This window comes from Pseudogymnoascus verrucosus (assembly GCF_001662655.1).
Source record: "Pseudogymnoascus verrucosus strain UAMH 10579 unplaced genomic scaffold scaffold_11, whole genome shotgun sequence".
Classification (NCBI taxonomy): Eukaryota; Fungi; Ascomycota; class Leotiomycetes; order Thelebolales; family Thelebolaceae; genus Pseudogymnoascus; species Pseudogymnoascus verrucosus.
The window spans coordinates 241450-266460 of NW_017263662.1; the positions used below are offsets into that span (position 1 = coordinate 241450).

Genomic DNA, 25011 nt, shown 5'->3' on the forward strand with positions numbered 1-25011 from the left:
TGATACGTGTAACTGCATTGCGCGGTGCTGGTGTGTATAAACCAATTTATTCTCTTTTACTTTTCGTTCATTGTGTCATTCCATGTCTTGTTCACTTTCACCCGCCGAATCGAGCTTCAGCGGATGCGTCGTCCATTCAGCGTCCGCAATCAAAAAATCCGACCAGTGATTCACCACTTCTTCTCCTTATATCGAGTCCAACTTCAACTCAGCTGGACGATTTCCTCCTCCACCTACTACCAACGCACCCTCATACCAGTCCTTTCTATACAACCCATGCAAACCAACAACCATGGATTACAACGACTGGCTATACTTCTACTCACAGTTCTTCTGCCCCGACTGCGGCAGCTTCCACCCCCCCGACGACGGCGGCTACGGAGGCTACCCAGGACAGCAAGGAGGCTACCCCGGCCAACAAGGAGGTTACCCTGGCCCACAAGGAGGTTATCCCGGACCCTAAGGCAGCGGAGGCTACCCCCCAGGCGTCGGCGGATACCCCCCTCAAAGCAACAACACCACCCCCCTCCCCGCCGGCCGCGGCGGCCCCCCCATCTACGGCCCCTCCACCGAAACCGCCGACGGCAACACCCCCGTCACCAGCGGTCTCGGCAGTCTCTCCTCTCCCCTCCCTCCCCTCCCCCCTCCCGGCCCCGGCCTCCTCACCCCTCTGGATCCATCCCAGACATTCTTTAATAACTCCTTACACGGCCACCTACCCGGGTCACGCACGCACCCGGCTGACGAGGGGTTTCCGAAGCGGCTGTATACGAGGGTGCCGGATGTGAGTTCCATGACTGCTGAGGAGCAGTCTGCGAGGGCTTTTGTGCTTACCGCTCTCGAAATGCTCAACTGGCGCGCCTTCGGCGAAGACATGCATTCTCTCCTCACCCTCACCCCCTCCCCCCTCCCCCCCGCCCTAGCATCCCAAATCCGCTACCTCCTCTACTGCACAATCCCCCACCTCGAAGACGGAGGCGACGTCCCGCCGGGGGATTACTGTAAGATCCGCGCTGTGCTGGATAGGTGCGCAGAGGTTGGAGAGGTGTGGGGCGGGGCGCTGACGTGGGGGTTTGGGTTTGGGAAGGGGGGGGGGAGGGCGAGGGAGAGGGGGTGGTGGAGGACTGAGAGGGAGGGGTGGCCGGATGGGGGGGCGGTGAATTCGGGGGATATTTTGGGGGGTGGAGGCGAAATGGGGGGGTGGTGGTGGGAGGAAGTGCGGTGATTTTTTGGGGGGGGGAGATGGAGTGGAGGGCATAGTAAGGTTTTGTTTGTTTGTACGTCTAATTTAGCATATCGAGGATGCTGTGAACTCCTTCCGTCGCGCCTGGTTGTAGTGACAACTATATACATGCTCCAAGCCACCATCATCTATAAGCTACCAGCTATCAATCCATCCCCTGAAACCCAATAACTCCATTCGGCGTCCCCCCCTCCCCCTTCGCACCTCCCTTCCCACCCTTCCTCCTCTTCTTCTGCGGCTTCTCCTCCTCACTATCACTGCTATCCTTCTCACTATCCTCCTCGCTGTCGCTATCACTCCCACTACTCCCCCCCTCTCCCTCCTTCTCCGCCCAAACCTTGACCACGTCTCCACCCCCCGAAATCAGACGGCCGTAGCAATCATATCCCACAGCGATGACACTCTCAACCTCGTCGTGCCTCAACACATGCCTCACCCCCCTCCCCGTCAAATCCACAATCCTCACCTTCCCATCTCCGCATCCAACAACCACCTCCCTACTCCCCGGCACACGCGCCAACGCATCCAGACTCTCGCCCTCCGCCTTCCCACCAGGAACAACAACGACCCTCTCCCCCTGATCATCCCACACCCCCCTCTCCCATAATGTAATCACGCCATTCCCACCGCCAACAACGACTTTCTCCCCACTTCCCCCCGCCCTGGTGGAAAACCCATCCACACTCAACGAACTTAGCAACTCCTCCTCCTGCTCCTCACTCTTCACCAACACGCCCCTCCTTAAATCCGTGACCGCCAATGTCCCTCCCCCCGTAGTAACCCACTGCTTCGCGAACCCGGAGGTACTCGCATCAGATGGCTTGAGCGGGGTGAGCGAGGAGATATAGTCGTCGTGAGGCCTGTGCGTCGCTGCTGGCTTGGCCGCGCCAAATGCGGACGAGGAGCGTAGGTCGAAGAGGTGAAGGGCGCTGGAGTCGGTGGCGAGGAGGAGGGTTTGCGGGGAGAGGGCGTGCAGGAGGGTGGGGTGGTCAGGGAGGTCGTTGTGTGTGGGGATACGGAGCTTGGAGGTTACGATGCCGGTGAGGGGGGAGAAGGCTTTGAGGAGGGTGTCGGTGCCTGCTGAGTAGAGGACTAAGAGCAGGAGAGTTAGTTTACGCTATAAGTGACAAGTAAGGTGGGGGAGAATGGGTGGGGGAGGACGTACCTTCACCGTCTGGACTGAAGCCTAGGGAGCGGCAGGAGCCTTTGTGGCGGCGGGTGCGCCATTGCGTTTCAATGTGGCTTTTGCCATTGGAAAGCGCAGAAAGCGTCGTAGTGTCCCCCTCATCATCATCATCATCGTCAGACCCAGCATTGTCCTCCTCCTCCTCAGCCGGAAGTCGGAAAGCCTGAACGTGTCCGCTGGAGAGACCAACAGCGACAATAGGCTCAGACGGGTGGATGGCCTGGCAGAAGAGCTCGGAGCTGAGGGGGAGCTGGCAGAGATTCTCGTACAGCGACATCTTTGCGATTGGGGGACCGCTGGGCGGAGACGGTGGATTGGTCCTTGGTGATAGTGGGGAGTGTTGGTGAGGGTTTGAGTGGTTGGGGTTCGGGGGGGAGGTTTTGGAGATCTTTTTGGCGGCAGAATTGGTCTCACCGCTTTTGGGTGGGCGAGGCTGGGAATTATTTTTCTCTTGGCGTTGACGACAATCTCTGAAATGCGCGAAGGGTCCTATTTTGCAGTTTGGGCGTGAAATGTGTAGATATCTCTGGGTTATTATGGTAGGGTCTTCATGAAAGATGGAGTCAGGCTGAGGATGATCTATATGAAAGGTCGGGTACTCAAACAAAGAGAATTCCAATGGCTCGTACAAAAATTTCACATGATCGGTTATCACATTCTTCCAGTCAGATATTTTCAACATGTGGTTACGAGCATTCTATGGAATAAACAGCTATGCACATCCCAGAAACATAACAGTAACAGTCCATGGAACCAGCCGTGTCCAGGGAAATCTCCCAATGAACGTAACCATCACTCCAAGTTGAACTTCCACCAGATAAACACAACCATAGTCAAACCGAAACTTCCCAGTCTCACCATACTTCCTCACAAACAGCTAATTCTTCCTCACAACCAAGCATCAAGCCCAGCCTGCAATGAAAAAAGAAGACAAAAGCCTGTCAGACATCCATCACCACCCACCCAATCCACGCGCCCGAAGGCAGACCGCAAGACCGGGACAAGATCATCACCACTCTCTAATACAGCCGCCTCTTGCGAGAACAACCGCCACGCTTGCGCGCAGAGCGAGAGTATAAGGTATCACTCTTGGGCAGTGAGGAGATAAGTCATCAACCAGGTTGGAATCTGTGGCTTTCGTGAGAAACACAGTATGGGGATGTTTACTAAAGAAAATGATTCCATCTGGTGAAGGTGTTAGCTGGTGTTCAGATATAATCTGTTTGACTGGCAACTCTTGTGTGAGTGAAGTCGGAGCTGGGAGGGTAGACTCACGAAGTAAAATCGACATGAAAAGAAAAGAAGAGAATTTGGGGGGGAAAGGGAGTTTATATATCTTTTCTCGCGTCGCGCTAGTCGGGGTAGGCGAGGCTGGCGCATTTTCCAGATTGAGAAAATTTCGGGGTTGACTTGGTGATTGATGGAGCAAACTGTGCAAACGCTGCAAACTTAGAGCAAACTGTGGAAATGGGAAATGGGCAAGCGGACAAACGGGGCAAACTATACGGAGAATGATCATAAGTAAGAATAAAGGGTCATAAGGGTTCATAAGGTAGGTACAAGTGGATCGAGAGCGCAGAAAAAAGAGTGAGAATGAAATGACGAGGTGGATATTGTTATATGAGGAATCAATCAGTAGAAAAAGTGAAACTAGAAAAATGGGATTCTCTCGTTGCACAGACAAGCCAGAAAAGTTCAAATCAAATCAAATCAAATCATTCATTCGATCCTGAAATCCAGACTCAGCCGTCGTCTCTATCTAATACATCCAAATAAACGCCAGCATGGTATCATCCCTTCCCTCCCTCGATCAATATAATCGGCCGTTAAATCACCCCAAATGTACTCCCACCATTCCCCCTTCCCTCCCCTGGCTTAAACATAAGCCCTGCTTCCCTCCCCACTCCTCCTGCTGCCCCTGCTACCCCTGCTTCCCCTCCTCGACCTATGCCCATGCCTGCTCCCATGGCTCTCCCTCTTCACCACCACCACCTCCTCCTTATGCCCCCCATGCATAAACGCCAACATACTCGTAAAGAAAAAGAACAAACAATTCATAATCGACAGCGCCCAGCTCGCCTTAAGCATCGCACACGTCTTACTCAACGGAATCCCATACCCCCCAAACCTCACGCTCCCCAGGAGCGCAAAGCTCGCCGTATACGAAGTCGTCGAGGTCAGCCCGGTACAGTTATCCCCGGAGATGCCGCGGAGGGTGTAGATCCCCCCGATGAAGGCGCCGACGAAGGCGAGGTCGACGAGCGCGACGAAGCGGGCGTTGTTCTTGGAGCGGTGGTAGGTGAAGAGCGTGCCGATGGCCCAGACGACGGCGAGGACCACGACGATGAAGAGGACGAGGATGGCGTCGGGGGTGAGGGCGTTGGCGGTTACGTAGAGGTGGATGAACCAGGATAGCATGCCTACTGCTGGGATCTGGGGGGGGATGTTAGCTAGTTGTTCGAGGAGGAGGTGGGTAGTATGTATGGAGGCAGCAAGGGAGGACGTACGAGGGTGAAGATCTGGGAGAAGCGCCAGAAGGCGAAGAAGAGTCCGAAGAGCATTGTGAGTGGTTTGTAGATGTGAAAGAGGGTGGTGTGTTGGTGATCGGAATGATCGGAAGTGATGTTGTCGAGGTCGCAGTGCAGGTGTTTGCGACGACGGATCAGGCGCCTTCTTGTCGCGCTTGGCTCACCGCCTAGGTATACTGAAAAGGACGAATGAAGCCTTCAGTCTATTTGTGGTGTCGAGTTTGTATTGTACTCGTTGTTGCGTCGATAGACTCTCAAACCGGTATTCTCACTTCGCAGCCTCGCAGTAGTGTTGAGTTACTGATAAGACAACTTCACGATGCGACAGCAATGAGAGACAGTGTATAAAATATCTCGAGCGATAGATTTATGAAGAGAATAGATAAGTGAAGGTAGTACAGGAAAGATAGAAGAAGAAGTAGAAGAGTAGGAAGAGGGAATAAAAGCTGCAGGTCGAACGAGCCACTTACATATGTCGCTCCCCGCCATCTTTTTCTTGTTGCAACCTTGGCTGGTTGGCGAGGATTTGGGGATGGGGATTTGCCAGGGAAAATGGGAAAATGGAGGGGTTGGCGGGGGATTTGGGGGTGGTTGGGGGTAGTGGAGCCAGGGGTTTTAGGGGATTAGCGAACACGCGAATATTACCAGCTGGCTCTAACTTTTCGAGGGGACGGATATTTATCTTTATATTATTTATATTATCTATATTATATTGTATATATTTATTACTACGGTATACATTAATATATAATCGATATATAATTGTTGTATTATTAGCGAGATGCTTCCACGTGGATGAAATGCGGGATTTCATCTCTAAGCCAGGTATAATCAATCACGTGATATCGAGTTTAATAAACCACGTGACCATAATTATAACAACTGGCAATGTGACACCAACAATCCCCTCATCCAACGTTCACAAACTACATAACAAATAAACATATTCAAAAGTCCAGGTTCGTCTCTTAATCCACAAAAAACCTGTCCATATTAAAACAAACAAACCCCTCCCTCATGGCCACGGCATCCACCTCCACGACCACCCCAACCTCACCCCCTACCAACCCCCTCCTCCACCTCGAACCCCAAACCCTCTACCTCCTCCTCTCCCGCCAACAAGTCTCCCTAAAATGGCACTGGTCGCTCTACATCCACGTCTCCCTCGCCTCCGGCGGCTACACGCAACACATCACGCGCGCCGACTCCCTCTGGATCCTCGACGCCCGCCGCACCCCTGACGCGAGCTACAACGCTGACATCGTGTGCGCGCTCGCGCTGACGTGGGTCGAGGCTGAGCTGGAGGATGCGCTCAAAGAGAGGGTGAGGCAGGTGCCGTTGGAGGATACGGAGAGGTGGGGTGGGCTGACGTGTCGGACGTGGGTGTTGAGGGTGTTGGAGGAGTTGGATGCGGAGGGGTGGATCTCGGTGAGGGTGGGGAGTACGGTGGAGGATGTGGAAGCGGAGGCGAAGGATGGGGCGGCGGCGGCGGCGGAGGGGGAGGGGGATAGGGTGTTGAGGAGTAAGCATGTTATTCTTTGAGTGGGTGGGGGAGGGGAGGGAGTAAGGCGTAGGGAGTAAGGCGTAGGGAGTAAGGGGTAGGGAGTAAGGCGTAGGGAGTAAGGGGTAGGGAGTAAGGGGTAGGGAGTAATGGGTTGATCACGGCTGAGGTTTTGCTATGGCAGGATTATGGCGGATATGATTTTATGACTATGACATGACACTACAATGAAAGTTTCCGAACCGCTTCTCCATTATCCAACTCCAAGCGCTAAACTCCCTCTCGCTCACCCCTGAATTAAAAAGTTACCCCCCTCATGTCCAACTCCACATTAAACTCATGACCCATACGGAAATACTTTCCAAATCCACCTCTCCGTCTTCAGCTCCAGATCAAACTCATGTCCCCACACCCCCCGATAAATCCCTACAGCCTCGTCACTCTTCGCCGTCCGCATTGCTTTCGTAAACTCCCAGTACGCCGGCATGAAAGACGCGCCCTCCACAATCCCCGACAACCGTCCCCCATCCACGAGCACATTAGAGAAGAAGAGATCTCCATGCGTAAACACCGAGTCATGGGACCGCGAAAACGCAGTCGGGATCTCATCCGTCAGGTACTTCATAAACTCGGTCCTACCTAAGAGGCGCATATTCAGGTCTCCCTCTGAGTTGTACGGGCCCGCATTATCTGAGAGGCGGTTGTCGTAGATAGATCCACCGGAGACATTGGAGTAGCGATATGGCGACGTGTTCTTGATCTTGTGCATTTGAGCGAGAATATTAGACAGGTCGGCGGCGAGCTGCGCGCGCTCGGCATACGAGGTGCGGTGGATGACGCTCTCGAGGCGCGTGCCGGGGACGCGGGTCATGATGAACCAGTCGACTGAGTCGTCGGTGAAGGTGTCGATGAGGAGGGGGGCAAGGATGGAAGGGGCTTCGCGCTCGAGGGTGCGGAGGGCGTGGACTTCGTTGTCTCCGGCTATGGTGCAGCGCTTTGCGTAGAGGCCAAAGGGGAGCTGCTGCACGACGTCGGAGATGTCGTGGCCGTATTTGGATTTTCCTTTTTCGAGGAGATGGCGGTAGCAGGTTATGCGGATGAATTTTGGTACGAGGAGCCAGAGGGTGCGGACTATGAGTTGCGTGCTGCGACTGAAGTATGCTGCACAGCACGCAACTCATAGTCCGCACCCTACGTTAGCACGTGGTATGTGATCAAGAGGGACAGGTGAACTCGCATTGGGATTGTAGAGGGCCCCAGCCGCCAGATATGCGCTCCTCAACATGGAACTGATGGAGGGCGTTGGCAAACTTGAAATGCGTCTTGAGGAGAAAGGGGCTTGGTAGAGGGAGCTGCTTTGGATCCTCGGTCTGTAGAGCGATTGTGTAAGGGGAGCCAGGGCCGCAGAACGATGATCTATCAGCAAGAAGGATATGATCATAAGGTTCTGGATATATTTCAAAAATGAAGTACTACCCAAATTAGTAAATGCCGATGACAATGTGCGGCAGTCGATTAGATATGCTCACCTTAGCCGTCAAGTCGTCCTTGCCTGTATCCTCATCAAGCTTGTCCCAACTCTTCGCACCGTGGATCCGAACCTGGAGATGCCCGTTTTTAAAGGCGTGCTGTACGCTTGGTGCAAGAAGCAATGCGTTTGCAAGTTTCCCCGGATCGGTTCTGTCTGAAACCATGTTCTGCAACCGCGCCACTCTCGACGGCGTCATGAACGCGTCCAGCAGCGACTTTTATGAGTGCTACATTAAATGCGTCAGTATTAAATAGCATGGCCTGTAGGAATAAACACAATACCTCAGCTCCATCCGCATCTACCAGCTCTGATAGAGCGGGCGGGATAATAAACGTTGGTTCCGGTTCATCGAGCTGTTGGCGGTCAGGTGGGGTTACGCAACACCTGGCAGGATCGCGACGAGCAACCAGGTCTCTAAGGGAAGCATCAAATGGCGTTTGGTGAGAGACTACTTGAGGTTTTAGTACTGGTCTCGACTTGCGGGAATGAATGGAGATACTCACTGACAGCTACCAGCTCATGCCAGTCCTGTTTGAGGACGCGCAAAGCCTCTTCCACCGGCCGGTCATCGCCACGTATCCTGTCGAGGACCTCCTGTGCCGCCAGGCTAGGTTCATATGCCTCTTTAACGAAATTTACGAGAATCTTATGTTCGATAGCAGTCAGGTCAGCCGTCTCAATTGCGCTTATCGCGGTGTCGACGGTTCCATCAGCCATGGCGCTATGGCGGCAGTATCGCGGCTGTTGTTCAACCTCAAAGCAATGTAACGACGCAAATACAATAATATATACAAGGGCTGTATCGCATAGAAGTAGGTCCCGCCCCGAGATTAATTGTGTGTCGTTGTTTATAGCAAGAGATGGTAAAGTTTCATTTCGAAGGTACCGTGTATTACTACTGTACGGTGCCTCGCCATGCCAAGTAACAGTACGGTCTCCTTCTACAGGCACTCCTTGAAGGGATGGGATTAGTAGGATCCAGGAGACTTTTTGGGGTGGTGGAAAGGGATGTCGATTCGAGATTGAGAAGGGTAGAGCGAGGGTTGCGAGATTGTATCTACTGTAGCAACATATCTATCTGGCCAGAATTTAGTTTTTTATTATATCTATTGCTGTTTGGCTGCGTTGACTTGAATTGAATACCATTCCCATCATCACATCTCATAGCTACACCTCCCGATCCCCTTCCGCGACGAAACTTTTCCTTTAACCAAGAGCAATCTTCTTCAACTGGTCCAAGCTGCCGTTGAACACATCCGAGTCACCACCATAAGCATAAGCATCGCTGTTCTGCCAGATAGTCTGGTACGGCCATCCCGCTGGCATAGTGCCGGGCGAGGAGGCGTACCTAGCCAGGACAAGCGGGCAGGTGCTTGCGAACGCCGCGCTGTTGCCAGTGCACTGGGTCCACCAATCAGTGGTCGTATAGATCATTGGATAGACGCCAGTCTTGGTGTGGTAGGTGTTGACGAAGTCGTGGATCCAGGCCACCATCGACGCGGCGGAGAGGCCGTAGCAGGTTGCGCCGGAGGGGTTGTACTCGATATCGAGCATACCGGGGAGGGTGATACCATCCTTGGACCAGCCGCCGCCGTGGGCGAGGAAGTAGTTGGCCTGCGCGGCGCCGGTGGAGGAGCCGGGGTGGGCAAAGTGGTAACCACCGCGGATGAAGCCGGCGTTGGTGGCGCCGGTGTACTGGGAGGAGAAGGTGGAGGAGATGAAGGTGGTTCCTTCGGTGGCCTGGGGGGTTCGGTTAGTTATTAGGTTCTCTGCGGGTGGTGGGGTAGGTCTCACCTTGATGATCACAAAGCGAGCTCCGCTGGCGTAGGCAGCTGCGAAGTTGACACTGGGCTGGTAGCCAGAGATATCGAACCCCTGGACGGTGGCACGCTTCTCGAGCGGCGCCGGGGTGGCAGCGGCAAAGCCGAGGATGGAGGCGACGGCGAGGGCAGAGAGCTTCATGTTGGCGACCTGCTTTGAATTGTGGATACAACAGAGGAGGGCTGAAGAACCATAATTGGGGGAACAACAAGCTTATATATACCCGCTGATCCACACGGCCCAAGAAGTCACCGAATTCAGGGGATAAAAGCTCCGAATGTTCATAAGCTTGCAGCCATCCCAGCTCTGGCGCAGATCTATACTACCTCCCTGCTACGTCAAATTCACAGCCCGTCCATGACACCCGTCAATTCGCCCCCTCTATCCTTGTGCGAGCTGACGATCGGCACTGCCTCTGCCGATCTCTCGCTTGCTAGACAGGTCTGGAAGGTGGATATGGCAAGCACGCGCACATGCCATAGGACGACGGTGCAAGGCATACAGAAGCTTGAGGAGTTCCTGCCATGGCACCTAGCGTATAGTATAGTTCGGCCCATAGAAAAAGCAAAAGTCGCCGAGCGACTGACAGCGGCGCGATTCAGACGTGAACGGGGTTGTAGATCCCATTGGCAGACTTCCGGGTCACTGTTGCCGTTATGAAATGGTCTATTGCATCACATAGTCCGTTGTGGCTGGCGTTGAGGCGCATTATAAATATGATTTTGGTTGCATCCTTGAAGTGAAACAGAAGATCACTACGGGGAAACCAAGATTGTAAGACGGACATTTGGTCTTGCCGTGCCGGGTTGCTGGATCGTGCCGCATTTGAGGCGCATGACAGGTTCAATTGAAGGAGATGGCTGATTCAAGCATTTGCGGCGTTTCGGGAACGCGGGAAGAAGGAAGCCATTGACGATTTTTGAAGGGGCGACCTGGTGTTGTCGAATCTCTTTGAGGGAAAGAGCAAAGGTCAGCCACAGCAATCAAAACACGTGATTGAAACTCAGCTGGAAGAAGATGCTTAAAGTCTGGAAGCATCACAATGAAATAAAATATGTAGAAAGAAGTATTATTTATTTATTGATGAATCGTTCATGATAAACTGTCAGAAGGCGTGATGTATTCACGTGTTGTGAATTAGCCGCATCTGACACCCATCGCGTCTGGCGCGGCTAAGCGAATATCAAAGTCGCTCCTCCCCCCAAAACACCACTAAAAGCACCATTACTGACATTTCTGTGCCTCACCAGAATGGAGACCCCGAGGTTTTCTAGATCCTATCAAACTGACGCGTGCAGCGTGTCGTTACGCTAACAGGCCGAGCTAAACCTCCCATTGTTGGGGGGAAGACGAGCAATTGGCGCTTATATGGGGTGTTGGCGGCTGTGGAAGTACAGATGCTGGGAATCACAGCAAATTTTATATGGGATTCCCAACTTGAGTACTTCAGCACAGAACTGAAATCCTGTACTTTGCTCTCACCCCACTCCCACTGCTGTTCATGTACCGTTCCAGGGCGTCTGCCTATTAACGCGGTCTGTCCCATAAATCACTCTCCTTCTTGTAACCGTGAACAAAACAATCCAGACATTCAACGTGTTTTGTTGCATGAAGAATACTCTTTTATAACATTCACACAGCAATCCAAACGATGCCAAGACATTTCTCATATTCACCATACCACACACGTGACTTTCAGACAATAATGCCCCTATTGGCTGGAGATACTGCAGCTTACATCCATTTAAGTCCAGAATCCGACTGATCGCCGTCTCACCACCTCGTCGTCGTCAGACATCAGCCTGGTAAATTGCATTATTCCATAGTTTGCCGTGCTTACGCAGATGCTTACTGAACTATAGATATTCTCCCCATCCCTCCCCAGCAACTTACAACCTCAAAAACCCAGACGTTCCGCCCTATATCCAATCCCTGCACTCCCAAACCAATCTAATCATGCACATCATCCTCACCGGCGCCACTGGCCTCATTGGCACCGCCACCTTGCACCACATCCTCTCCGCCCCCAAGGTCACCAAAGTCACTATCCTCTCTCGCCGCCTGGTTCCCCTCGCCGCCAATAACCCAAAAGTCGTGACCATCCTCCACGAGGACTACACGTCCTACCCCCCTGCGCTTCTGGCCGACCTCAAGGATGCAGAGGCCTGCATCTGGGCTCAGGGAGTGTCAATTAATGATGTCTCGAAGGAGTGCGTATCCATTCCTGTAACTATGTCCAGTGGGGCTAGCTAATCTGATGACGTGGTAGGGAATACGAGAAGATCACAGTTGATTACCCACTCGCGGCTGCAAAGGCGTTTGCAGGGCTGAATGACCCATTCACCTTTGTTTACGTCTCTGGTACACCTCCCCCGCCACGTCTCTCTTAACCGTTAATAACCAGCTAACCCCCTCCCAGGCGAAGGCGCAGCCGTAACCCCCACCCGCTCAACCCCCAATTACGGCCTCGTCAAAGGGCGCGCCGAAGCTGCCCTCCTCGCTCTGCAGAAAGTCACCCCATCTCTCCGCCATTACTCCGTGCGCCCAGGTTATGTTGATCCCAGCGGCCATCCGGCGCAGGAGTTTATGCCGGCGAGGAAGTGGTGGTTGAAGGGGTTGGAGACTGTGGTGGCGCCGCCGCTGAGGTGGTTCTGGAGTGGTATGGTGAGTCCGGCGGGGGAGTTGGGAGAGGTGTTGACGGATCTTGCGGTTGGCGGGGGGGAGAGGTTTGATGAGAGGGAGAAGGGGGTTGAGGAGGAGGGGAGGGTCTTGGGGAATGTGTGGTTGAGGAAGTTGAGTGCGATGAAGGCTGCGAGGGGGAAGGGGAGCGAATGAGTTTATGGAACTGTGTGGAGAGATGGGAAGAGTAGCTAATGTCAACGATGATATCACTGAATGATTAAGGGTATTTATATTACTTATTATTGCTGTAAATAAGACTGTTCTGCGTAGTCCTTCAGATGTTTGAGTGACACGATTACTCCGACCACCCTCTCTTTGACTACCTCACCACCGGCGTCAATTTCACATACAGTGGCCCTTTTTGCCACAACGAAAATATCTTCTGGCTCGCCCAGTTATTGCTCTCCGGTGCCAGCTCCATATCAAAATTCCAAAGCACCTGTGCGAGGATTAGACGCATCTCGGCGTAGGCGAGACTACCCACAGTTAGCGAGCGGACCTCAATGTTTTGCATCATAACCATTTCGCTCCAGACACGAGAGGCAAAACTTACTTTCGGCCCACGCAATTTCTGGGTCCGAGACTAAACGGTTGCAGCGCGTGCTTATTATCTGAAGCAAAGCGAGGATCGTCGAGGAAACGTTCGGGGATGAACGAGTTAGGCTCTCGGAAGTTGGCTTCAGAGCGGTAGGTTGACCAGTTGTTTACTGACACCGATGTCTAATTCGCAAGTAGTCAGCCATCAATACAGTCTCCGCCAACACTGGGGTCCAACACATACCCCTCCCGGAACCCATCGGTCGTTGATAACATCTCCATCACCAGGAACACGGCGAGGTAGCCCCGTCGGTACAGGCGGATACATCCGAAACGACTCATCCAAGACCGCTAGCATATATTCTAGGCCATTCACCCCAGCCATATCAATATCCTCTTCTACCTTAAAAGCCTCTCTAATCTCCCTCTGCAACTTCTTCATCACCCTCGGATTCTTAAGAAGATGATACGTCGCGCCCGACAACAGCGTCGCCGTAGTCTCCGACCCCGCCACAATCAACAGGGTAGAATTAGTGATAATCTCCGGGACCTTCATCCCCTTCTCATCATTGTGCCGGAGGATATGGCTCATGAAATCCGGCCTACTAGTCCCCTGCTCAAGACGCTTCATGACTTTCTCCTTCGTCAACTTCATATTATCCGTCCTACTCTTCAGCAGCCCCTTTGGAACAAGCACTATCATCATCCATTTTATCCCATAGCGCTTTAACGAACTCATAAAAGCCCCAGCTTTGATACTGGCGAAGAGCATGCTGATCCACGGGTGATACGTGCAGTTCTCCAGACACCCGAAGGACTCCCCGAACGCAAGGTCGCCGATGAGGTCAAAAGTCGTCCAGTTGTACCAAGCTACCATATCGAGGGGACCGGTACTGGAGCGCTCATGCAGGCGCTGGATCAATAGGTCAACGTACCCCTTGATCAGAGGCTCCTGCTCGCGCAGTGCTTTGTCCGAGAAGGCGTGGGCGATGAGACGGCGTTGGCGGGAGTGATCAGCGCGATTGGCTGTGATGAGACTATGTGCGCCGTTGGAGGGGGTGTTGTAGAAGGACATGTCCTTGTTCATGGGCTGGTGGCCTTGGCGGTGGCTGTATATATCTTTCCAGGCATCGGCGTTGGTGAAGGAGAGCTCGTCGGGGGCTATACGTACTACGTCGCCGTAGGTGGTGTGGAGTTGGTGGCATCTGTAGGGGAGTTGGCCGGTGAGGTGATAGTAGACGTAGGTGAGGCGGGTGGCGGCGTGGGATTTGGGGCCGGGGTAGGATGAGAGGGGGTGGAAGTAGATGTTGTATATCACGTAGTAAGATGCGTAGAGGATGGTCTGATGGGAATTAAACAAGATTCTATGACTTGAGGCTATTTCGCCTTGACTTACTAGGACAGCGAGGCAGCCAGGGATGAGAGCGTAAAGCGGTGGGATATGCGTGTTGAAGACATCGAATTGAGGCGCCATGATGCGCAACCCAAACAGTGGATTATAATTTCAGGTTCTTGCGCCAAACCAAGCTATAAACTAAACACGAGTAATCCAAGATTCAAGACGAGTGAGGTTCCGTATGACCCTGGGTAAGCATCCAAACATATATGCCGCCGTAAGATCGAAATTGTGCAAAATCGGCCGGAGTCCCGTTTCCCCGCAAAGCAAGGCGCAAAGCAAGGGAGCTCCATATCGCGACATGGTTAAATTCCAGGTCAACCCCAACGTTTCAGACGTTAAAACAGATGCTCATCGGCGATCTCTGCACATCTCCATTGCACAAATGTATAATTTTTAATGAAGCTATAGTAGATAGTAAATGCTGTAGCTATGAGTGGGAGATCGGAGGATCGACCACGACATGATGCACGGCGGGGTAATAACTCGCTCGTTGTACCACCGACGTGCAGCTTCAGTGCATATTATACCAAAATATGCATTTTTATAGTGCGCACAACTGCCGGGATCGCGGACGGGACGGACGGCATTTTGTAGATGCAAGGAATCAACGCCGTTTTATTGGGTGGCTGTCTTGGCTCGCTGCTGTGATTTGTTGAGGCCGGCGATGGCAGCGGATGTCAACATATCCTGGCGCAGCTCCAGCTTCCTTGCATGCATTTTATAAAGTACCCAAGAAATATACAGATCCGAGGCAGCCGTGGCCATGGTGACTCGTGATCAGTTAATAACAATAAGCCTCTTGCCATTGATCAGATAACTGCCGGGTTGTCCAAACGGCATGGGAAGTTGTCTAGTGTGCCTTCCGAATTGCTCAAAGGATCTACTGGATGGTTGGCTACTAATCAGAGAATCAAATGAGCTTAAGGAAGGAGCCTGTGGATAATAGGAATGTTTTGGTGGTGAGACCTGAGCTGGTGACAAGAAATCTATGACGATAAAACTAGAATGACATAAATCCACGATGACAAGAAAGCTGCATCGACAGAAACCTGGGTAGTAGATATAAGAGACCAGTGCATTTGATAGATTTGTCAAAATTTGCCTACATCGGGCTACGCATAACGCCTTGTCAGCTTTGTTTTGTATCTGTTTCTTCGTTCTCTTTGTCTACAGACATAAACAATGTGGTGGGGGCTATATAGCACATAATTGCTTTCTCCCACACAATATGGAAGAAAAATAACCGCGCTTGGTGCCATGAGACCTTTCTTTTGAAAAATAAACTCTGATTATGAAACTAATACAAAGGAGCGCTGTCCAAGGTAGGTTGTATGATCCGTGTACATTTTGCCTTTATCAACGGAGTATTCTAACTTTGAGATGACATGACATCCAACCAGTTCTCTTACAGTTCCGCGCATTCCAATCCCAAATTCACTGACCCTCGCCATCAACTCCTATCCGCCTCCCCTCCCCCTCCCAACCCCCCTCTACCACCATCAAAGCAGCCAACCCATCTACCTCTTCTGCTTCTTACAGCAGCATCGCTTACGTCCCCACCCACAGTCCGTCTTCTGCATATTGTCGAACTTCCAAGGATTGCAGTAGTCCTCGCACTTGCCAGCCCACGAAAAGCTGCAGCTGCTGCGGTTCCAGCATGTGCCGCGCTCCTGGAGCTCGAGGCCGCTAGAGGCGGGTGCGGATTGGTCGGCGGCTGGGGCGGCGAGGGCGCCGGTTGCGGCGGCGGCGGCGAGGAGGAGGATGTTGAGCTTCATGTTTGGGTTTTGGGTTTTTTGAAGGAGGAAGTGAGGTTGTGTTGGTTTGAAAGTTGTTTTGGGGTGATTGTTGTGTGTGTGAGGAGATTGATGCTGTTGATGCCTCCATTATCTCGGGGCAGGAAGCCATATTTATATCCATTCCACCCTTCCATCCACATGCCCGATTCCAACACTCGACGTAAGGTGAAGTTTCCCAAGCTACACAATCTGCCTCGTGAATCCGACCGTCATGCCCGTCTTACAGTCTCACAGTGTCTCACTCGCCGTCGCCCAGCCCATCGTGGCCGTCATGCCTCACAGCTGAGCACTATATGGCACGCGCGATAGGGCTGTTCCACGCGACACAGACAACCGATATTGGTCTCTGGGGTCAACCTCTGTTTCTCTTGCCACAACAGAATGTTTTACCAGCGATCTCTGGCTGACTTCCCCACATCGCTACAGGCGAGGCTGACGGGGCGATGCAGGTGCCAATCGCGGGGAAGCGATCTGCGCGCGCCCATCGCATATCCTTGTCTGTGGCTGCAAGGGGAAACATAATTAGAGCTCTGTTTTCTGGGCAGGAGAAGGGATAGGCTTTGAATGGTGGCGTGGTGGTGGCGCCGAGGGCTTGGGAGAGCTCGGCATGGGCGCAGCTCGGTTCAGCCCTTAGTGATCGACAGTGAGCGCCGCGCCGCTGTCAATGAATGCCGCAACGGGTGCTAATTTTGTCTCCATTTATAGCCGTCTGACTGATGGACGGTGTTGTTATTTTGTCCGAACGACTGAATAAAGTAAGTTGGTCCAGATTGCTGATAGTTGGGAGAAATACTCGAAACTTCTCATTGTGAGACTCACGATCACGTGCCAAGGTACGCGTACCGGACAGGAGTTGACATCCGCGATTGAGATTCTGAGTAACTGGCTTATTAATTATTGCCCTGTGTGACTGAGGGCCGCTATGCCGTTTAGAGTTGCTGTGAACTCTCAAAGCTGCAATAGGGGTGGGGTGGTTCCTGGCCTTTCGGTGGCTGTTATCATGACGATTGAACGTGGTAATCGACGAATAAGGAATCCCATAATTATACTAACTTTGGCTCAAGTACACCCTATTTTCTATGACGCTCACATATATGAAAATTAAATGTATTTTTAAACATTCGCGTTGCCTATTAAGATGGGATGGGTGATGAACTATTTGTTTATTTATTATTATATTGTTTTGTGTTATTTTTTTTTAAAGAAAAAAGAGTAATATGGCACCTACGACAAGAAATCAAGCGCGAAAGCAGTCAGAGACCCATTCGGAATTAATACCCCTGAGGAAACTGGAAGATAGAAGAGAGCATTCACTAAGCCCCGATCGAGTTGAAGAATGTGCGACAATGTTCCCGGCATTTGTTACCTCTCCCGTCCCATTAAAGGTTAGTTAGTACGGAAATATCGAGCCACTTTCCCAGTCAAGAATATCTCGATTAATCTTCCATGGCTAAATTAACCTCTCAGATGCTGGATGAGTTACTCGTCGAGTCCAGGAAAGGTACATGTGCCATGCTCGGGGACGACGAAGGCATACCTGGCGACTGCATTTGCATCCTCGATACCAAGGACTTGAACTCAGTGGAGCACGGCTCCCGGACGCCAATGCAACCGTTCGAGTCTCCTTTCATCGGCTGGACAGATGACGAATGTCGGTCTTGGATGAATGAGCATCGGCATCCTTACTTCGCCGAGTACAACTTTATAGTGCTTGACGAGGATACGGTTAAGAATAAGACATGCCGTGTTGGATACACATACGTCAATGAACCGATGGGCGATAAGATGCTAACTACCGATTTCTTTACTTGTATGCACAATATGCCGGCTATAGATGTAGGCATGTTACTATGGTATGAGATCGAGCTTCTTGGGACTGATGAAGTCGACGATAGAGCAGAGTTCGAGGAGTCCCTGAGGGAAGCATATGAGACATATGTGAGGATGGAATCGGAGCGGAGTGAGAGGGATCGTAGGAGATTTCCTCACGCGCCCCCACATACCCCCAAAGGCCTATAGGCGTATATGATACTACAAGATGTTACATGAGATATATATATTAACAAGCGGAGGCCATGATCGATGGACCTAATCCCGTTCCCTCAATCAGTGGGTCGTCAAATCTCAGTCCTCCATCATCCCCACCAGCCGCGTACGCCCAGCCGCGCTCGCCAAGACCTCGCAGGGGTACGAACGCAGCAGCCGCACCCGCTCGCTTCCCCATCCGAAATGTGTTCACTACTTGGCCTCCATCACGCCTGACGCCCGCATACCACGAAGCTTCCAACAACCCAATTGCATTCCCCCACGAATCCCAAAATGCGATTCCTCCATCTCCTGCCGTCGCTGCTGCTAGCCGGCACGGCTCTCGCGGCTGAGAAACCCTGGTCTTTCAAGGACGCGACTGTCTCTGTGGTTGGGAAGGGTAGTCAGGGTACCTCTAAGGAATCGTACGTCTACCTCTCCAAGAGCTCCAATTCCCCCAATTCATCCCCCCCAACACCCCAATCCTCCCCCCTCAATCTCTCCCGATACACCCAAAACAGCAAAACTAACACACCCAACCAGCCTCTCCCCCTCCAAGCCCCTCGCCAAACCCCTCGCCCTCGGCCCAGCAGGAACCCTCAAGCTCTCCCTAACCACCACCTCCACCACGCCCTCCCGCCCCCACCAAGCCTTCCTCACCCTCACCGACCCCACCACCGGCCTCTCCACCTCCTTCGCCCTCCAAACCCGCACCACCGGCTCCGCAACGCTCGAGCTCCCCTACGCCTCCCTCCCCTCCGCACTCCTCTCCTCGCCCTCCCTCTCCGCCTCCCTCGTACTCGGTTCTTTCGGCTCTGCTCCGGCGTCCGAGACTCAACTCTTCAACATCGCACTCAGCGCCGACGAGACTCTCGCGCAGGAAATCGAGAAGCCAGTCCGCTACGGGAAGTTGGGCGAGATCCACCATATTTTCGCCCCCGAGCAGAGTAGCCCACCCAGGGTGATAAGTGTCTTCTTCGCCCTCGCGGTACTTGCTACGCTCCCCGTGGTGGTGGGTGCGTGGGCGCTAGCGGGCGGGAATGCGGGACATGTTGGTACAGCGCTTGCTGCGGCGCCGGTGAGCCATGGGTTGTTTTTTGGGAGTCTGGTGGCGATGGAGGGGGTGTTTGCTATGTATTATTTTAGTTGGAGGTTGTTTGAGGTGCTGCCGCTTGCCGGGGTGGTGGGGGCGGTGGCGTTTGTGAGTGGGAGTAAGGCGTTGAGTGAGGTGCAGGCGAGGAGGGTGAGGGGGGAGAGGTGAAGTGGGGGGGAGGGGTGTAAAGATATAGATTGATGGGGGTGACGAGGGGAGTTGAAAATGGGGATATGAGAAAGGGAAGAGATAGATGGGGAGGTCGGTTGGGGGATAGATAGGCTGTATTGCTATGTTTATACTAGGCACGCATGATATCACGTTTGCTTTGATGGATGGTTACGTTGCTGGTGAACCTGCTCTGATCATACATACAACGTTGCTGGTGAGCCTGCTCTGGTCGTACATGCGACTACTGAACCATAGACTTCAATCACAGCGATTTACGAAATAGAAATCCAGCACAAGTACAATAGTTGCTACAGAGCTTTTATCTACCTGGTATACCCTAAACAGACACTCTCATCTACACCTACAATCTCCTCAAGATATCCGCGACCACCTCGCTCGTCTTAGCCGTCCCCCCAAGATCAGGCGACAAATACTTCCCCTCCGTCAAATTCGCATCAACCGCCTTATAAATCAACGCCGCCGCCTTCTCCTCCTTCAAGAACTCCAACATCAACGCCACAGACCTAAGCGTCGCAATCGGATTCGCGATATCCTGCCCCGCGATATCCGGCGCACTCCCATGGCAGGGCTCACCGATCGCAAACCCTTCCCCAACATTGGCAGATGGCACGAGACCGAGCGATCCAACAAGCGCCGCAGCACCGTCGGAGAGGATATCACCGTACAAATTCGGCGCGACAATGACGTCGTATGTCTCCGGCTGGCGGAAGAGCTTGTAGACCATCGAATCGACGATCTGCTCCTCGACGCCCACGCCCTTGAATTGCGGCAGCGCGAGGGCTTCGCGGCAGGTCGTCCGGAAGAGCCCGTCGGTTTGGGAGAGGACGTTGGATTTGTGCGTGATTGTGACGAGCGGGGCGGAGTGGATTGATGGTGCTCCAGCGTCACGGATGCGCTGGCGCGATTGCGCGATCTCGGCGGCGATGACGGCGATGCGGTGGGAGGCGCGCTGGGAGATCCGCTTGATTGCCTCGGCGACTAAAGAGCCGTCGGGGGCAGTGAAGGTGCGCTCCTCCTTGACGTAGAGGTCCTCTGTGTTTTCACGGACGATGACCATATCAATCGGGTTCGCGGCCGTCATGACGGATTTGACCGGTCTTACATTGGCGTAGAGGTCGAGGCGCTTGCGTAAGGCGACAATGGGGGAGGAGTAGCCCTTTACGGCTGTGGAGGGGGATTGGACGGCGCCGAAGAGGGCACCGTCGCATTCGTGCTTTAGGACGTCGACGGTCTTGTCGGGGAGTGCGGTGCCGGTTTGCTCGAAGGTCTCGAAGCCGGCTTTGAGGTCGACGAAGTCGAATTTGAGTCCTAGGCTTGCGGGGAGGGCTTCGAGGAGACGGCGGCCGGCGGGGATGACTTCTTTGCCAATGCCGTCACCTGGGATGAGGCCTGAGGGGGTCAATTAGCTCGGTGGTGAGAGTGAAAGGGGGGAGGAGGGGGGAGGTTACCGATTCTGAGGGTTCTGGTTGCCATTGTGAGGGTTTGATGGAGGTAGAGCTGTTTTGAAGCTGCGATGTCGGGGAGAGGGAAGAAATGTTATGTTGCGTAGCTATGAAGTACTATGGGAGCGGGTAATAGATATTCCGGATGAGGCCATCGGGTGTGTGTCGGCTGTTGAGTACATCCGTGTTTGTACTTTTTGTTAGACAACGCGCAATCACGTGATTGTTTCGCCTGGAATCCCGTACTGTTCCGCTAAGTCTGCTGGTCTACTCTGACTACACGCAATCACGTGACTGTTTCGTCTGAAATCCCGCACAGTTCCGCTGTTCGACTGGCTGTAGACCCCTACTATGCAAACTACATGTCTAATACGGCAGACCAGAGATACCACTTCCGCATTTATTTACTCCCTGAGAAACCCCACAGACCCCTATTCCCTTGCTCCAGACACCACCAGACAAGTACCCCTCACAGCCATTTTGTATGCTAAAGGTACTTGCTCCCCTACTATTTACCCTCCCATATTCGAGACACCAGCCGTCTCGAAAGACACAATAGAAGCCACATGCTCCCAACTTTCCCATACTAATTTACTCATTTACTCTTATAATTTCAGTTCTAATGCTTCATATCTATTCTATATAATATCTGTCTTCTATATATTTTATCTACGCTGTTGCTCAAATATCCTGTTACTTCTGCGCATCTACCCGCCCGCATACTCCTCTCCCTCGCGTCCTGCGCGTCATACACTGTTTGCTCGAGCTCCCGTTTGCGACGAATCAGCCGCCGAGGACCAGCCTAAGGAGAGTAGCCAGGGGATATTGCCCGCCATTTCAATACCACCACCACCAACTCCTCCAACCATTATATTTACCCAGAGAAGGAAGAAAGATATATAAACCGCATGAGAAGAAACTACACCAGTCTCAGCGTCATCGATCATCTGTGGTCTCTCTCTACCATAATTCCCTTATCCAGAGAGCTCTCTTCGCTGGGCCGTTCCTACATACGCCGCTATGTCTAGCCAGGGGCGATCCGCCAGCAGCGGTGTCCGCAATCTCCGTGCTATGTTCGAGAACAAAGACGACTCAACAACATCGCCACCACAACACAGAGGCCGTTCTCCAGCGCCATCAATTGGTATGTGAATACCTTTGTCTGTCTGATTCAGATGCTGGGGTCGCCGCTCACAAAGAGCTTCCTTGTCCCGTTCCTGTTGCTACCCCTGCTTCAGCTCTTCACATACCCTGCAACAGCTCCCCCCTCGCGTTCCTCAACAGCCCAAGCTCAAGCTTCAACCTCGAAGCTGCTCTACAACTTTAATAAAATTCAACTGACACGGGGTAAGCAGGAAATAACAGTGCATCGCCACGACCGCTCTCGAAAGTACGAACGAGCTTTGTCGCAGTCGAGCGAAACGGACAAACAGGCATACAGTGGGGCTTAAGGAAAGAAACAACAACAATCGTCCCACCCGAAGATTCCACCATGTCACACCGACGAGGAAGCTTCGCCGAGAACGAAGCCACCGACCCCGACGTGGTAATTGAGAGGAAGAAGTCCATCCAGGCGGAATTCAAGGCACGCAAGAACAGCATCGACGTCTCCGAGACCATCCCCGAGTTCGCCCTCGAGATGCCATCCGCTGCAGGGAGCAAGCAGGGGACTCCGACCATTGAACCGAAGGATCCTATACTACCTGCTGCGCATACCCCGACGGGGAACCCAGATAAGCCATCGGCGGTGGAAGAGCGTAATGCAAAGCTCCTCCCAGCCGATGTGAAGAGCGCAGCTGTAGTTTCTGGTGGCAAAGCTCTGAAGGGTGCCTCGGGAGTAGGAGAGGACCTCAAGGGCGTCACAACTGGCAAGCTGAAGACCACCTCCTCAGCCAAGCCAAGCGACAAGGCAAGCAAGTCCTCCAAACCCGCTCCAATCTCGACAACCAAAACCTCCACCCTGTCGAAATCAAGCAAATCGCCCGCCCTCCCAAAAACCCCCCTCTCCAGCACCTCCACCAAGTCAAGCACCAGGACCACCAAACCCGCGACCGAAAAACCCACCGCCAGGCCCTCCACAACAACCACAACAACCACCAAGCCCACCGCAGCGCCAACAACCCGCACCACCAACCCAGCCACCAAAAAACCCGCCCTCCCATCCTCAACAGGTTTCATCAAGCCGCGCCCAAAATCCCCCACCAAACCCGCTAAACTACCCTCCTCCCTCACCGCCCCAACCTCCTCTTCCCTCTCCAAACTGACCGACGACGCGCGCCGCACCAGCGCCGGGTCGACGCGCTCACCCAGCCGTGTCAGCGCGAGTCAGAAGTCGGAACAGTCCCGCAAGGCACCGAGTAGTAGTAGACCATCCCTTGGCCCGCCACCAGCTGCGGCGGGGGGGTTGAAGAAACAGGCGTCGAGACAGAGTTTACCGAAGGCGGTGGCGCCGGCGGATGAGGGGTTTTTGGCGAGGATGATGAGGCCTACGACTGCGTCGGCGGGGAAGACGCATGATAAAGCTGGGACGCCGCCTAAGCCTAAGGTGGTGGGGGCGGGGGGGGAGAGGCCGGCGACGAGGAATGGACAGAATGCCAGGGGGGGGAGTAATGGGAGTCCGGTGGCTGTTGTGAGGCCGCCTGTGCCAATGGTGGGGGCGGTGCCGACGTTGAAGGCTTTGGGTGCGAAGGCTACGGCGGGGAAAGGGGGAAAGAAGGCGGAGGTGCCGGTAGCGAAGAAGGAGGTTTCTGCTCCGGTTGTTGCGAAGGCTGTGGAGCCAGTAGCTGCACCTGTTGTCGAGGAGAAGATCGAAGAGCCGACTGTCGAGGCTGTGAGTGTGCCAGAGCCCGCTGCTCCTGTTGTTCAAGAGCAAGTTTTGGAACCTGCAGTAGTTGAGGAAGCTGTTGTGGAAGAAGAGGTTGCTGCACCTGTCACTACCGCTGGGGAGACCGCACCAGCAGAGAAGGAGGTTGAGATCGATGAGCCTGCCCCGGCTGTCGATATCGAGGAGGTGGAGGAGGTTGCTGTTGAAGCCGCGGCCCCTGTTGAAGAATCCACCGAGGAGACCACCGAGGAAGCGACCGAAGAGGCGACCGAGGAACCTGCATCTGAAATCCCAACTGAGGATGAACCAGTTATCACAGACAAAGTCGACATCGAAGCTGTTATCGAGAACACCGGGGAGGCTGCTGTGACTGATAAGGTCGACGTCGTTGCTGTTGTCGAAGAGACTGGGAAGGAGGATGAGGCTACGGAGGCTGAGGTGGGGGGTGAAGAGGTCCCTGTTGTCGTCGAAACTGAAACTGAGACTGTTGCTGTTGCTGAGGAGACCCCAGCTGCTACTGTTGGTGAAGCGGAAACAGAGGCTGCTGAGGCTGCTGAAGTTGAGGTGGAGGATGTCGCCGAGCCCACCGCCTCCACCACCGCGGTTGCCGAGACTGCCGAGGAAGAGACCGCCGCTGTCGCTGCTGAAGAAAAGACACCCGCTACGGGAGATAAGACCGAGAAGCCGGAGGTGGAAGAAGTCGAACTCGCAGATGCGTCTAGTGATGTTACGACGCCGGCTGCGAGTGTGACGCCGGTGGTTGCTTTATAACACCGCCCTTCGTTCTTGGTACGGGATGGGTGGGTGGGTGATGGTTTTAAGAGTGTGAGAGTACTGGGGTGAAGAGGGGAGGGGGGGAAAGGGGGAGAAGGGGAGGGGTGGAGAGGTGTGTGTAAGTTTAGTAGTTATATAAAGGGATTGGAATCCAGCGATGGTTTTTTGGGTGAGCGAGCTAGGGTGGGCGAGCCGTGGGCGAGCGCGGGTGAAGTGGAGTGAAGGGGAGTGACGGGGTAAGGGGGGGTTAGAGGAGTGAGAGGAAGGGGGAGATTGGATAGAAAAACAACAGAGAGAAAGGCAGAAAGAGAGAGAGAAAGAAATTAAGATAAATTATAGTATTTTTAAGCGGTTAATAATAGAGTTTTCACTTCTCCTCATTGAATCTGGCTCATCTGGGAGTCGGGCTGTGGGTGTGGCTGTGGTTGTTTGATTGG

At 53.3% G+C, this 25011-nt stretch overlaps 13 protein-coding genes across 13 annotated transcripts; 6 read left to right on the forward strand and 7 right to left on the reverse strand.

Annotated features, from left to right (window-relative positions):
- Nucleotides 1-292: 292 nt before the first annotated feature.
- Nucleotides 293-1225, forward strand: VE01_03543 (uncharacterized protein; the record flags this gene model as incomplete). The annotated part of the gene is made up of 2 exons (XM_018273030.1): nt 293-425; nt 486-1225. 2 exons carry the CDS (start codon nt 293-295, stop codon nt 1223-1225), a joined length of 873 nt encoding a protein of 290 aa, XP_018132293.1.
- Nucleotides 1226-1249: 24 nt separating this feature from the next.
- Nucleotides 1250-2796, reverse strand: JIP5 (WD repeat-containing protein jip5). Its single transcript, XM_018273031.2, has 2 exons — nt 2409-2796; nt 1250-2335 (listed from the first exon to the last, which is right to left on the reverse strand). Exons 1-2 carry the CDS (start codon nt 2704-2706, stop codon nt 1389-1391), a joined length of 1245 nt encoding a protein of 414 aa, XP_018132296.1. The 5' UTR covers nt 2707-2796; the 3' UTR covers nt 1250-1388.
- Nucleotides 2797-4304: 1508 nt separating this feature from the next.
- On the reverse strand, nt 4305-5536 carry VE01_03545 (uncharacterized protein; the record flags this gene model as incomplete). Its single annotated transcript, XM_018273032.2, has 2 exons — nt 4937-5536; nt 4305-4862 (listed from the first exon to the last, which is right to left on the reverse strand). Exons 1-2 carry the CDS (start codon nt 4988-4990, stop codon nt 4305-4307), a joined length of 612 nt encoding a protein of 203 aa, XP_018132295.1. The 5' UTR covers nt 4991-5536.
- Nucleotides 5537-5825: 289 nt separating this feature from the next.
- VE01_03546 (uncharacterized protein) lies at nt 5826-6499 on the forward strand (the record flags this gene model as incomplete). The annotated part of the gene is made up of 1 exon (XM_018273033.2): nt 5826-6499. Exon 1 carries the CDS (start codon nt 5975-5977, stop codon nt 6497-6499), a length of 525 nt encoding a protein of 174 aa, XP_018132298.1. The 5' UTR covers nt 5826-5974.
- Nucleotides 6500-6667: 168 nt separating this feature from the next.
- On the reverse strand, nt 6668-8706 carry VE01_03547 (uncharacterized protein; the record flags this gene model as incomplete). Its single annotated transcript, XM_018273034.2, has 5 exons — nt 6668-7619; nt 7684-7930; nt 7988-8203; nt 8271-8437; nt 8493-8706. The coding sequence occupies 5 exons, from the start codon at nt 8704-8706 to the stop codon at nt 6796-6798; spliced, it is 1668 nt and encodes a 555-aa protein (XP_018132297.1). The 3' UTR covers nt 6668-6795.
- Nucleotides 8707-9067: 361 nt separating this feature from the next.
- Nucleotides 9068-9990, reverse strand: VE01_03548 (uncharacterized protein). The gene is made up of 2 exons (XM_018273035.2): nt 9784-9990; nt 9068-9729 (listed from the first exon to the last, which is right to left on the reverse strand). Exons 1-2 carry the CDS (start codon nt 9949-9951, stop codon nt 9196-9198), a joined length of 702 nt encoding a protein of 233 aa, XP_018132300.1. The 5' UTR covers nt 9952-9990; the 3' UTR covers nt 9068-9195.
- Nucleotides 9991-11633: 1643 nt separating this feature from the next.
- VE01_03549 (uncharacterized protein) lies at nt 11634-12726 on the forward strand. Its single transcript, XM_018273036.2, has 3 exons — nt 11634-12020; nt 12080-12171; nt 12230-12726. Exons 1-3 carry the CDS (start codon nt 11767-11769, stop codon nt 12643-12645), a joined length of 762 nt encoding a protein of 253 aa, XP_018132299.1. The 5' UTR covers nt 11634-11766; the 3' UTR covers nt 12646-12726.
- VE01_03550 (uncharacterized protein) lies at nt 12724-14697 on the reverse strand. The gene is made up of 4 exons (XM_059463539.1): nt 14426-14697; nt 13274-14371; nt 13046-13212; nt 12724-12968 (listed from the first exon to the last, which is right to left on the reverse strand). Exons 1-4 carry the CDS (start codon nt 14501-14503, stop codon nt 12812-12814), a joined length of 1500 nt encoding a protein of 499 aa, XP_059319874.1. The 5' UTR covers nt 14504-14697; the 3' UTR covers nt 12724-12811.
- A 1181-nt stretch (nt 14698-15878) lies between these two features.
- VE01_03551 (uncharacterized protein) lies at nt 15879-16749 on the reverse strand (the record flags this gene model as incomplete). The annotated part of the gene is made up of 2 exons (XM_018273038.2): nt 15950-16749; nt 15879-15882 (listed from the first exon to the last, which is right to left on the reverse strand). The coding sequence occupies exons 1-2, from the start codon at nt 16201-16203 to the stop codon at nt 15879-15881; spliced, it is 258 nt and encodes an 85-aa protein (XP_018132395.1). The 5' UTR covers nt 16204-16749.
- Nucleotides 16750-17570: 821 nt separating this feature from the next.
- Nucleotides 17571-18299, forward strand: VE01_03552 (uncharacterized protein; the record flags this gene model as incomplete). Its single annotated transcript, XM_018273039.2, has 2 exons — nt 17571-17609; nt 17692-18299. The coding sequence occupies 2 exons, from the start codon at nt 17571-17573 to the stop codon at nt 18241-18243; spliced, it is 591 nt and encodes a 196-aa protein (XP_018132392.1). The 3' UTR covers nt 18244-18299.
- Nucleotides 18300-18476: 177 nt separating this feature from the next.
- On the forward strand, nt 18477-19510 carry VE01_03553 (uncharacterized protein; the record flags this gene model as incomplete). Its single annotated transcript, XM_018273040.2, has 2 exons — nt 18477-18674; nt 18793-19510. The coding sequence occupies exons 1-2, from the start codon at nt 18544-18546 to the stop codon at nt 19508-19510; spliced, it is 849 nt and encodes a 282-aa protein (XP_018132393.1). The 5' UTR covers nt 18477-18543.
- A 289-nt stretch (nt 19511-19799) lies between these two features.
- On the reverse strand, nt 19800-21048 carry LYS12 (homoisocitrate dehydrogenase). Its single transcript, XM_018273041.2, has 2 exons — nt 20983-21048; nt 19800-20923 (listed from the first exon to the last, which is right to left on the reverse strand). The coding sequence occupies exons 1-2, from the start codon at nt 21005-21007 to the stop codon at nt 19875-19877; spliced, it is 1074 nt and encodes a 357-aa protein (XP_018132398.1). The 5' UTR covers nt 21008-21048; the 3' UTR covers nt 19800-19874.
- A 400-nt stretch (nt 21049-21448) lies between these two features.
- Nucleotides 21449-24605, forward strand: VE01_03555 (uncharacterized protein). The gene is made up of 2 exons (XM_018273042.2): nt 21449-22120; nt 22332-24605. The coding sequence occupies exons 1-2, from the start codon at nt 21997-21999 to the stop codon at nt 24569-24571; spliced, it is 2364 nt and encodes a 787-aa protein (XP_018132399.1). The 5' UTR covers nt 21449-21996; the 3' UTR covers nt 24572-24605.
- The last annotated feature ends 406 nt before the right edge of the window (nt 24606-25011 follow it).